The sequence below is a fragment of the Myodes glareolus genome, chromosome 1 (genome assembly GCF_982192425.1).
Source record: "Myodes glareolus chromosome 1, mMyoGla1.1, whole genome shotgun sequence".
Taxonomy (NCBI): domain Eukaryota; kingdom Metazoa; phylum Chordata; class Mammalia; order Rodentia; family Cricetidae; genus Myodes; species Myodes glareolus.
The window spans coordinates 90,580,758-90,593,615 of record NC_142026.1 but is presented as its reverse complement, the minus strand read 5'-3'; the positions used below and the strand labels follow the sequence as shown (position 1 = coordinate 90,593,615).

The 12,858-nt window shown below is 36.7% G+C and overlaps 1 protein-coding gene across 3 annotated transcripts in view; it reads left to right on the top strand.

Annotated features, from left to right (window-relative positions):
- The window catches only part of Rev3l (REV3 like, DNA directed polymerase zeta catalytic subunit), a 137,398-nt gene that overhangs the window by 37,946 nt on the left and 86,594 nt on the right, over positions 1–12,858 (top strand). For all 3 annotated transcript variants that reach the window (XM_085690513.2, XM_085690508.2, XM_085690516.2), the window contains one exon: positions 6,926–7,115. In XM_085690513.2, coding sequence (XP_085546639.2) covers positions 6,926–7,115 — 190 coding nt within the window. The remainder of the gene's footprint in view (positions 1–6,925; positions 7,116–12,858) is intronic.

Here is a 12,858-nt window from a genome sequence, read left to right as displayed (position 1 = left end):
CTGTGCCCTGGATACATAGACGTGCCTGCATACTTTCCTCTGTGTCCTGGATACTAGACATGTCTGCATACTTCCTTCTATGCCCTAGATACATAGACATACCCACATACTTCCCTCTGTGTCCTGGATACTTAGATGTGTCTGCATACTTTCCTCTGTGTCCTAGATACATAGATGTGTCCACATACTTCCCTCTGTGTCCTGGATACATAGACATGTCCTCATACTTTCCTCCGTGTCCTAGATACATAGACGTGTCCACATACTTCCCTCTGTGTCCTGGATACGTAGACATGTCCGCATACTTCCCTCTGTGTCCTAGATACATAGACGTGTCTGCATACTTCCCTCTTTCCTAGGTCAATAGTCCTTAGGTTCTTTGGGATATTAGTACCTGGTTAGGAAGTTTTTGTCCAGTAAGTTCAGTATATAGCATACATCAAGGACAGTTCTCTGAAATGCTTTTTCACTTGCTGTCTATAAGCTGTTGTCTTCTTTTTTAAAATTGTTCTGCCTTTTAATCCATGACTATCAGCGGTTAGGCCGTAAGAGCCACTGCCTGAGGAAATCTGTTCCTTCAGATAGTGACTCTTTCAAAAATTATGTGGGGACCTTATCTAAATCTCTGTTCCTCTAAAAAACTCAAGATTCAAAGGGTGAGGTGGAATTCTCAGAGAGGCGATTAGCAAGCAGCTCACTTCTCTCCAGAAGCCCTCCCGTGTCACCCTACCCTCCTTAAAAACCCTTCTGCATCTGTCTTCTCCCTACCACTCACTTCCTGTCAGCTGGGTGATGATGCAGCCTCCTGACTGCAGGTGAATTTTATTTAATCAAACACATCTTTACATCATTAAACAAATATCCCAGATCACAAACAAAAGTGACATACCTTAGCGGGTATTCCTTAGCTCACGCCTTTAATCCCAGCACTCCAAAGGCAGAGACAGGCGAATCTCTGTGAGTTCAAGACCAGCCTCATCTACAAGAGCTAGCTCCAGGACAGGCTCCAAAGCTACAGAGAAATCCTTTGTGTGTCGGGGGGAGGGGTAACATACCTTAAAATAATATACCACAACAGTAAGCCCATATTTTTCTGTCTTATTTGTAATATTTTCTTTGAAAACTAGACATTTTCAAGTTAATAGCAATTCTTTAAGTCAGATTGTCCACACTTTCAGTGTTTGTATTTGTTTGTTTTTATTTCTTTAGTTACTTTGCTGACAGATTTTGTATAGTCACCATTTTTGATCTTTCTGCACAACTATCCTAATACAGTTAATGACTGACCAACTATTTTTTGAAATGCTTTGAACTAGACTTTCTCAAATCTTTTAAAAAATGTACTTGTTTGAGAATTTCATAGTATATATTTCGATCATATTACTTCACCTTCCCAAACTCCTTCCGGATCCCTACTTCCCTACATATAACCCCAAATTCATGTTCTTTTTCTCCAAACAAAATAACAAAAGAACCCCACAAAAACCATGGGGTTGGATTTGTATTGCCCACTTACTCTGGAGTATGAGGCCTGCCATGGAGTGTGGTTGATAGACCAGTATCATTCCTTTGAAGGAAACTGATTCTCCCTCGCCAAGCCAGTAGCTATCCATTGTAAAGCTTCTTGGCTAGCTGGGGCACTTTTTTGCCCACTTGCTGCCTTCTCATTTTGTCCCAGCATTTATGGAAGGATACTTGTGTGTTTCTTGAGACACACGTAAAAGTGGGCCTTCTCAGGCCTTTCCTGGGCATATGCAAGGACCTATGAATGTATATAGCCTTCTGAATCCCTTAGACTACCTAGAAGTCTCTCTCTCTTGCTTTCAGGTTTCTGTACATTCTCTTAAAAATCTTAGTCTTAGTTAAATTTCAGATGTCACTTTCTCTAGGAAGCCTTCATATAGGTTCTCACAGATGTTCATTGTATCTCTACATGTAACTGGGCTGTCATCGCAGCACCCATTATACCATCCTATTATTTCTTGATTATGTATCTCTATTTTCAAATAGAATATAATGTCTATGAGGTCAGGGACCGTAAATACGAGTAGTATATGATTTATTATCTAACATTGGACTTTGGAAAGTTGTTTAATGTATAGAAAACTTACAGCTGTATTTGAGTTATTCTCATTATTAGTCATATAAGTATGTATTAGACTATTGTATAAATAGACTCTTGAAATAACAAAAATAAATGAGAAACTCCAAAGGACTATTTATAAAAGGACAAGATTAAATATCTAGCATAGTCATAGGCCATAAATGTCTCCTCATACACAGAAGTATAATGCAATATGATGTGTTACTGAAGTTGACAAACTGGTATAGTACTAGATAATGTATGTTTTAGCCTTTGAAGTCTGAGAAGTCTCTTGTGCAGCTTATTCAACTTGTAACAAGAGTTGTCAGTCATATAGCACCATTCAAGATAGGATGTGGAGCATCTCAATGAAACATTTGTTACAAAAGTAGGCAATCAAGTTTGTTACAAAAGTTGTACTATAATTGAAATATTTTGAAATTTTTATATATTTTCAATGTTTTTTACTATTGCTAGTTTTTTATATCATCTCTATCTTTATATACAAATAAGGTTTATTTAAATATCATTAAGAGGCACTATATTCTACCATGTCTTGCCAGGTGTTTGGAAACCATCATGTGACACATTTTGCCAAATCATTCCTTAAAATCTTTGTTAGACCTTCTGGATTAGACAACGTCTTTCAGAGTGGAAATTCAAAACAGAAGAAATTTGAGGACTGCCAAGATGATGTCTCAGAAGTTACATCTGGGAACTCATGACTATCTGTAACTCTGACTTCATGGGGACTCATATCTGTGGTTCCCAGGTGTACCCACATACACTACAGACACCTACACACATACACATAATTAAAAATAAGAAAATTGAAATGTGCTGTGATACTAGGTTTTCTTTTAACGTAAGTGATCTTAAAATTCTTATCACAAAATAAGTATACAAGATGATAGATGTATTAATTAGCTTTATTAAATCATCTTACAATATATTCATAGCATAACATGCACTATATAATTATTCTGTTTTTATTATAAATTTTACCTTAATAAGATTTATGGAGACAAGGAAATAAATGTTTTCTTAGATCCACATGTCACCTAGAAGTAGTTAATACCCTAAATCTTTAAGAATTCAAGATACTTTATTAGATTAAAATACATTTTATTAATTTTGCAAAATACTCTTAAAGATGTGTAACATCTTTTAGTGTAGTGTAGTGGATAGATTCCTGGACTGAAGGCAAGATTGTTCACTCGGCTGCAGCTCTCTATAGTATCAGTTACCTACCTGGAGACTTCCCAGAGAAGCCGCTGCTTTTAGAGCACTCCCTCTCAGCTGAGCCTAGTCCTTACTAATGAAGTTGAAATAGAATAGTTTATCTCTAATAAGACTTTACGACATGTAGTAGCACACACTTACAGAACTGCTAGAAGGTGACAGATCCGGTCCGTACCATGTAAAGATAAACAGTGCTGTTGTGAAATCTCAGATTTGATAGTAGAAACTGCTGCTTATAACGCAGTTGATTTATGTGCGTACTTTTGTACAGAGTCTCTCTAATGTTTGAGTTTCTTGTTTTGTTTCTCTTCTCTGATACCCATTCTATATTAGAGTTGTTAGTAGGAATTCATTTGTACTTGTTTGGTATGTGTGAGGCACCAAGCCATCTCTAGGGACCAGAGAAAGGTAGATCTGTATTGATGCCGTCAGTATGGCTGTGAATGGTACTGAAAGTATTCAGAATGGGAAATTAAATAAATTAAATAAGGTGGAATTCCTATCAGATCATATGCCCATTTCCTTCTTTATCATAGTTGATGTTTTCATGGACTTTTTTCTTCAGATATGTTCAGGCTTTTACTTCTTTCTTTTGTCCCTGAGCAGTTATTCTATTTTGTTGACTATTCATTCATTTTGTTAGTATTTAGTAAACATATTGCATGCGTTTTGTGCTTGAGTTCTGAAATTACTGTGTTCTTCAAACATAAATAGTTCTATCAAGACCCAAAGAATTTGTCATAGAGTGAGTCAAGGAAACAAAATTTTAAACAAAACAATAACTGGTTAAATGTTTAAGGAATCCAACATTAACTTTTTTAGAAATTGAATGTTTAGATTAATGTTGAATAAAAAGGTGATTGGTTTCAGGTTGTCAGTCTGCTTTTAAATCTAACCTCAGTTACTAAAACACTGTATGCCTTAGGCCAGCGGTTCTCAACCTGTGGGTCACATCAGATACTCTACAGATCATATATTTACATTGTGATTCTTAACAGTAGCAATATTACAATTATGAAGTAGCAAGAAAATAATTTTATGGCTTGGGGTCCACCACAACATGAGAAACTGTGTTAAAGGGTCTCAGCAACGGGAAGATGGAGAACTTAGACTGTGTTAGCCCATGTGATACTTGGCAAAGTTGTTTCTTAGAAAGAAATAAGTGAAAAAAAAATTAGTCTGGTGCCTTCTGCATAGTTTCTACCTTCTCCCTAAATCATATATTCCCAGATTTTTGTAATTCCAAAGCTTATGAATAGAAATAATTTCTGACTCCTACTAAGCAGAAAATGTGAAAAGTGGTATGCAGTTGTTTTTAAAGATACTCCATTAGTAGAAATTAAAATTTGTAATTGTTTCTCTTAGGCATTTTAACCAAAATTCCATTAAGATACATGGATCATAAAAAATACTATCCTAGGTTCTTACAGTTTCTTGTGAAAATGTTACTAGTGACTCTGTAAATCACTGGTCTTGAATTTACTTGTCGGCTTACAGGAAACATTTCTGTCTCTACATCCTTCAGCCTCTCTCTAGTTTAGCGTATTTGCCATTAATTCAACCTTGGTTTATATGTACAAGGGTAGTTTTTAAAACTTTTATTCATGAGGTATTTAGAAAACATGTAAGCATCAGTAGATTGAGATCTTTTTTTTAGAGTCACTCATCATAACCAGTTTTCTCTATTTGAAGAATTTTAAACTGTTTTTTGAAGCAATTTTATTTAGAAATAAATTTACTACATTATTTGCTTTTAATTTAAAATAGTTTTTTATTTCTCTGAAATTAAACTTCATAACTGCTAGTACAAATAGAAACTAAATTTCTAACTGTGTGGTGACAGTACAGTTTCTAAGTTTCCAAAAGTAGAATGGCTGGTAGTTTAGATCAGAGTACTGCAGCCCACAGCTGGTTATGTAGATCGGTGATAAAGGATTTGCCTTACACATGAAATCCTAGTTATCAAAGTTTGGTCCCAGCACTAAAATAATAATCAGAATATTGTAGCCAAGGAATTCTAGATCTTATCCATTGTGAAACTGACCGTTCTAGTATTGCTCTACTTTATATAATCACTTCTGACTATGTTGTTTCTGTAACAATACCTTAAAAATACGACAGTGGATGTGGTGGTGCACACCTTTATTCCCAGCCCTCTGGAGGCAGAGACGGGTTGGAGTTCCAGAATATTCAGGGCTACATAAAGAGACCCTGTCTCCAAGGTGGTGGGCAGGGAGACCAGTGTTATTTATAATAAAATGTTCGCAGTATTTTCTTTATGTTTTCTATAAATCTCAGCCAGAAATGGGAAGTGGTGATCAATAAAATAGCCACTTCTACCAAAAGAAAAGGCCAAGTGATGAGAGTCAGGAAAAGGTAATGGACAGAAAGAAGCTTGGAGGTTTTTTTTGTTTTGTTTTGGTTTTGGTTTTGGTTTTTGTTTTTTCAGAACTAGCTCAGTGGTAGTGAATGGCAGCAAGAGAAATATGGATGTGTTCTTCCATCACTGCTCTTCTCCATTTGAATAGACAAATGACACACACCCAAGAGGAATCAAGGACAGTGCTCTGAGGATAGGAACCACTCCATAGCCCTGCCAGATTCAGGGAAGAATAGTGCCTCTGCCTGATTTTTGTTGTTGTTGTTGTTATTTAACCTTGGCATGGATTTTGGTTTTGTGGCAGTTTTTTTTTTCCTTTTTCCTTTTGAGTCTTACTAGTATTTCTTTCTTTTCAAAAAGAGACATAGTTTTTATTTATGTGTGTGCATGAGAACTTGTGTGAACTTATGTGCACCACGTGTGCAGGAACTCATGGAGGCCACAAGAGGGGAGGGGAGGTCCTGGGAACTAATCCCAGACCTTTCAAGAGCAGTGAGTACTAATCCATCTCTCCAGCCTCTCATTTCTTTCTTTATCTTGACTGTGCCAAGGTAGTGTGCTGGTCAGTCAGTGCCAGTTTTGCTTCTGAAAAGTGTGCATTCTTCTTGGTTTTTCACTTTTGGTTCACCCACCCAATCACATTGTATTTCCCTGTAAAACCATTTCATCAAATAGAAATTTTAAATATGCAGAAGTCCATTTCTATTACATACAATTGATCTATAAGTTGTCTTGTTTTCTTCCCAACAGCAAAATTTTGTCTTTACTCCTGTTTCTATCCCCAATAGAAAAATTTCATACATTGGAACTCCTTTTTTTCTGTTCTTTCTCCTAAAGCTATCTCTATCTTAAGGAAGCCTCTAAGGTAAAAACATTAATGCAAAGAGGTAGTCATTGATTTTAGTAAATGTTCAGTGACTTTTGTAAGCTTTGTAGCACTATGAGATACTTAAAACTAGTCAGAATGTAATAATAAAGTAGCTACATATCTTTTAACCAAAACTGCACAGCATTTAGATAATATACTACAGTGCTTATTATTACAAAAATTACAACTGTTTTATTCTTACGCACGGTTAAGACAAATGGCTATGGACTAATTTTTTTCTCCTACCTTATATAAGTTATATCGCCGTTAGGTCATTTAAATTACTTGCTTTCTGAAAGTTATATTGTTACATATGTCTCAAGACTAAACTTTATAATGTGTTACATTTTAGGTCAGAAGACATGTCTTCATCTACATGGCATCTTTCCTTACCTCTATGTGCCATATGATGGTTATGGACAGCAGCCAGAAAGCTATCTTTCTCAGATGGCATTCAGTATCGACAGAGCACTTAATGTGGCTTTAGGCAATCCATCTTCCACTGCTCAGCATGTGTTCAAAGTGTCATTAGTATCAGGAATGTAAGTATATGATAATATCCTTTAAATTTTGCCTTTATGTTTTTCTTTTGTTGTTTTAATTAGAGGAAAATGCTTCAATAAAATGTATTTTGTTTATTGTTTTTAAACTTTAATAATAATGGAGCTAAGGTGAATGTTTTGAAACTTTGTAAAGTAACTTTTTGACTACCAGTTATTTTGTTTTAACCTTTCTCATTTTTCTGCTTCCTTGAACTGAAGAAATTCATGTAATTCATGTTTACTTTATGGTGCCTTTTCTTTATATACTGTTCTAGATCTTTGGAATGTTGCTCTGCCTCTTGCCACTATAACGAATACCTGAGACAATCAATTTATAAAAAGGAAATATTTAATTTGGGTTGCATTTTATTAATTCCATTTATATGCCCATAGTTCATTGATCTTGTTGCTATGAGCCTGTGTCGAGAGAGTACATCATTACAGGAACTGTAACTGAACAAATTGCTCATCATAGGCCAGGAAACAGGAAAGGAAAAGAGACTACTCCTTAAATCCCTTTGAGAGCATGCTCCTAATGACTAAAAGACCCATCACTAGATTACCTTTAAAGGTACCTTCTCAGTAGTGCCTTTAACTCTTGGACTTTTGGAGGCTATCCAAGATCTAAACTATTTTACTTGCATATTACTAAACAAAACAAAAATCCTTAGAGGTTATATTTTAATAGCAAGAAAAGGTAATAACCAGTACATATTGATGAAATAGATTTATTTATCTGTTACATGATCATTGGTGTAGAAGAAGAGAAGATGGAAAACACTAAGAAGAAGATAAGGCTTGTAACAGTTTTAGATAGGGTGCTCAGGAAGGGTCTCATGATAAAATCAGTGACGTTGGTATCATATGGATGCAGAATGTAAAAGAGTAAGTTGGAAATAAGTAAGCAGGAGTTCTGGTGGCTGTAGTGGAAGAGGAGTCAGGCGAGAATGACAGAAGAGAGTGGGTAGATATGTGGGAGAAAAAGATCATGTAGACCACTAATTTTCAAGGTATATTTTCCATTCTTTGGTTTCTAGTATCTCCAGCATATTTAACAGTTGTGAAATTGTGGTTTTCAGATCTCTGAGGACAGGGACTGTATCTGAAGAATGGCATGATGAAATTCAGGACTTTCCATAGTAGTAGAACACTAAGTCAGGTCTCTTATATAGAGACTTGAGAATTCTGTAATAGCTTTGTTGTATTTTTTTCTTTTTGAATTACATTGTAGTAGAAGATACCTCACAGCTCCTGCCTCCCTTTCTTTCTCCCTTATCTTGAATCAGATCAGTATCTAAGCCTGATGGTCACCCCAACCTCTTTGTCTCCCTGCTCCATGCCTTTCACACATTCTCCATAAAAAAAAAAAATCCATGCACTGCATTTCTTTCTCAGAGAGCTTGAACTAAGTGAGAAACTGTGTTGAATTTTCTTCTGAGCTGCTGCATGGCACTAAGCAGCCAAGGTCTGACTTAAACTAAGTAGAGTTCCTTTAGCGACTATATAGGGAACACAGATTTCGGGAGACATGTAGATACAATATGATAAAATAAAATATGACTATTTTATCAGTCTAGGTAATAAAGTATGGTGGCTTGAACTAGGGTTGTAGCAAGGGAGTAATGCAAAGATCACTGTCTTAATATATCTGAGGGTTATCGAGATTTCCTGTTCAGTAGGTTGAGAGCTGTGGGATATGTGAAGAATGACAACAGGACTTTTTGCTCAGAATTTTGAGTCTGTATTGGTGGAGCACATTGAAGGAAAGATCTGGAGTCTGTGCTTGGATATTTCGGGTTTATATGTCTGTACAATCAAAGTATAGACCTTACATTTTTCTACTTTCTTACATCTTAATCTAGACTTTCTTTTGGATAGTATTTTGTAGTTGAATTCTTTTTTTTCTATTGTCTGACTCCAAGTCAGTTAAAAACAAAAGGCAGTCTTTTCATAATGTAATTGGATCGTTTTAAAAAAAAATCTTGTCTTGCTCATGAAATAAAGCTTAAACCTTTAACCATAGCTACATGATCTGATGTCTATTTACCTCCTATTTGCTGTGTTTCATCTAGAGACATAATCTTTGCTCTCAGTTCTTGTATATACTAGACTGCTGCCCACTGAGATTTTGGTACATGACGACTTTAAGTAGAGTGTTGTTATGATTATCAGTATTCTACTAAACAAACAAAGTCTACGCTTTCTTTATTTTAGCACTTAACACAACTTGAATTATTTTAATTTTTACTCTTAATTTTATGTTTTTCCACTAGCTTAAAAGTTCAGTCAGAGAAAGAACATGTTTACTTGTTTATTAGTATACACTAGTACCTTTTTACACTGTTGAGCATCTTATTAGCCAAAAGAGAGACAATAATAGGATATAGATGTAGCTGTGGATAAGATACACCTACAAATGCTGAGAGAGTATTTGTTAGGGGGACTGCGTCACATGGTTATAGAGGCTCAGTTGCAATAGTCTGAATGCTGAAACCCCTGGGATGCTGGGAGGCAATCCAAGTCTAAAAAGCCTCAGAACCAGAAAAATTGATGGTATAATTCTCAGCTTCAGGCTGTTGATGTGAGTCCTAGAAACCAGAATCAAGATTTACAGAAGCTGGAGAGCTTGAACATATGATCTCTAAGAGCAGAAGAAAAAGTGTATTCCAGTTCTGGGAAAAGAAGAGAAAAATCACATTGTCTCTGTCTTTTTTGTTCACAGTGTGATTTGGATGGTGCTCACCTACATGTAGATAAATCTTTCTTACAAGAGCTGTTTGTATATATAAAAAATACCACAATAGTGGGAGAGAGTTGGAATTTATTAGTAAGAAAATGAGAATCCTTCTGTATTAGTCAAGGTTTTCTAGGGGAACAGAGTTGATAAAATATATCTCCACATATAACGGGAATTTATTAGAGTGGCTTACAGGCTGTGGTCCTGCTAGTCCAACAATGACTGTTTCCCAACAAAAAGTTCAAGAATCCATCCAATAATTTTCCAACCTAAGAGGCTGGATGTCTCTGTTGATGTTTAGTGTACGTGTCTGAATCCTGAAGAAGTAGACTGAAGGAATGCCTCAGCTGCAGGATAGATGAACTTGCCAGTGAGATTGAGGACAATCAGGCAAAAAACTTCTTTCCACATCCTTTATATACATTTAGGATTGGCCTTCCTTCTTCAAGTGTTGCAATCAAGAAAATTCCCTCACATGTATGCCCCACTGCTTGGGTTTTTAGTTAATTCCAGATATGGGCAATCTGATACCCAAAATCACAGTGCCATAAATCTTTTATCCCTTTCTTCATAGAAATAGCAGCAAATTTTAGAAGCAGTTGTTGCAAGGGAGAGGGCCGCCCGGCTAGCTTAGCACCGAAATAACCACACAGAAATTGCATTAATTAAAATACTGCTTGGCCCATTTGCTCTAGCCTCTTATTGACTTACTCTCACATCTTGATTTAACCCATTTCTATTAATCTGTATATCACCACGTGGCAGTGGCTTACCGGGAAAGATCCAGCATATCTGACTCTGGCAGCTCCATGGCTGCTCTCTCACTCTGCTTTCTTCCTCCCAGAATGCAGTTCTATCTTTTCCACCTACCTGAGTTCTGCCCTATCAAGGGCCCAAAACAGTTTTCTTTATTAATTAACCAATACAGTACAAGCATAGAAAGAAGGACCTCCTACACAAATAATAGTGTCATACTTCACATCAACCTCTGGCCTCTACATGCAAACGCACACGAGCATACTACACACATGTGTGCACATATGTGAGCATACATGACATGCACATAGGAGAAGGGAGTGAGTTCTATCTGTTTATCCATCTGTTCGTCTGTCCATCCATCCATTTTTGGTTTTTCAAGACAGGGTTTCTTTGTGTAGCTTTGAAGCCTGTCCTGGAACTTGCTCTGTAGACCAGGCTGCCTCAAACTCACATAGATCCACCTGCCTCTGCCTCCCAAGTGCTGGGATTAAATGTGTGCACCACCACTGCCCAGTGTGAATGTTATGTGGGATGGTGAGGTGACTCAGTCTTTAAGAACATTTCTTGCAAAGGACCAGGGTTCAGTTCCTAGCATGTAGAACATGTGGCTCACAGATTTATAATTTTATTTTCAGGACATTTAGTCTGACACTTTGTTCTGGCTTCATTGGACACTAGGCACATACATGTATAGTATACTCACATAGACATAAAGTTAATAAATTTTAACAATAAAGAATGAAAGACAGAGTTGATCAGAACTACAGTTCTGAGGGAGGTGAGTTAAGCTGAGATCTGATGAAGATGGAAAGGAAGCTATACAAAAGCCAGGAGCAGAGCTTTCTAGGCTGAGGGATAGCTAGCCAAGGGGATACATGAGGAAGGACCAGATACATACAAGCAAGTGATCAAATTAGAGAGCCCAAAATGGTAGAAAATAGACAGGGAGAAAGAACTGTGAGTGATAATCGCAAGGTTAAAGTGAGAGACAAGGATGAGATGGAAGCACATTTTAGATGTTGGAAACTAGCAAAATTAAAATCTTAATAGAAATTACTTGGTAACAATAATAATAGAGATACCTCTGATCCAGAATATGAGAAATTGTCTTTAAATTTTAAAAACATTATTATTTTGTGAGTATATACACACTGTTTGGTGGGTGTGTGCACCTGTATACTGTGGCATATAGATGGAATCAGAGGATAATCTCAGGTGTTGTCTTCATCTTCTGCCTTGATTTGAGATAAGGCTTCTCTGTAGTGTTTTTCTGCTGTATACTAGGCTGCGTGTGCTGGCTCATGAGCTTCCCTGGATTCTCTGGCCTCTGCTTTCCTTCTCCGTGTAGGAAAGGTGAGATTGCAGGCACCTGTGTCATGCACCTGGCTTTACATGCCAGGTGTTACTGGAGTTTGAACTTAGGTTCTTGTGCTTTTGATTGACAAGCACTTTTACTCACTGAATCAACTCCCTAGCTCCTAATTACTCATCTTTGAAGATTCATGGTTTATCAGAGGCATTAGAATTTTAGGTCCTTCTAAAATTATATGGAAACCTCACTTCTTTTGCCTTCATTGAAAATTTCTCTCCTTAGTATGATCTGCATCTTTTTCTTGTTCAGTCTCATATCCTGAGATAATAAAATAGGATTCTTAAGTCCCTAAATAGTTATTTAGTTACTTAGTTGGGAGGGGTGGTCAGAGGCCTACTCATGGGACTTGTTACCCCTTCCAGCATGTGGGTCCCAGGTTTTAAACTTCAGTCTTCAGGTTTGCTGGCGACACCCTTAACCACTGAACCATTTTACCAGTCCCATTCAAGCTCTTAATTTCTGGTCTGTTCAGTTTTCACTGGCTTCATTTGTTATGTATAGATACTAAAGACATCAGCTACTAAAATGTGTCCTGTGTTGGCATACACGTTTATATATAAAGCATACAATTATGAGTGCATATATATGATATATAATTTTCCTCTCCCTAGTAAACTTGTGAAATTAATAAAGCTGAGTAAGGGAGGTCTTCTAAGTGCTGTTAAAGGACACTGTGCACAAGTAATAATAATGGCAATAGACTATATTGTTTGGGGGCTTCTTGGGCTTTCCCTCTAACTTGAAAGGAGGGGCTGCTTGGCAGTCACTGAAGGTTTTGTTACTCTAAGGCTTCTGAAGTGGAAGGCATTGTCCCCTCTGGTGTCCTTCAGTTTTTGCTTTTGTTAAGCATTTCTCAGGCTGGGTAAATAGTTAAC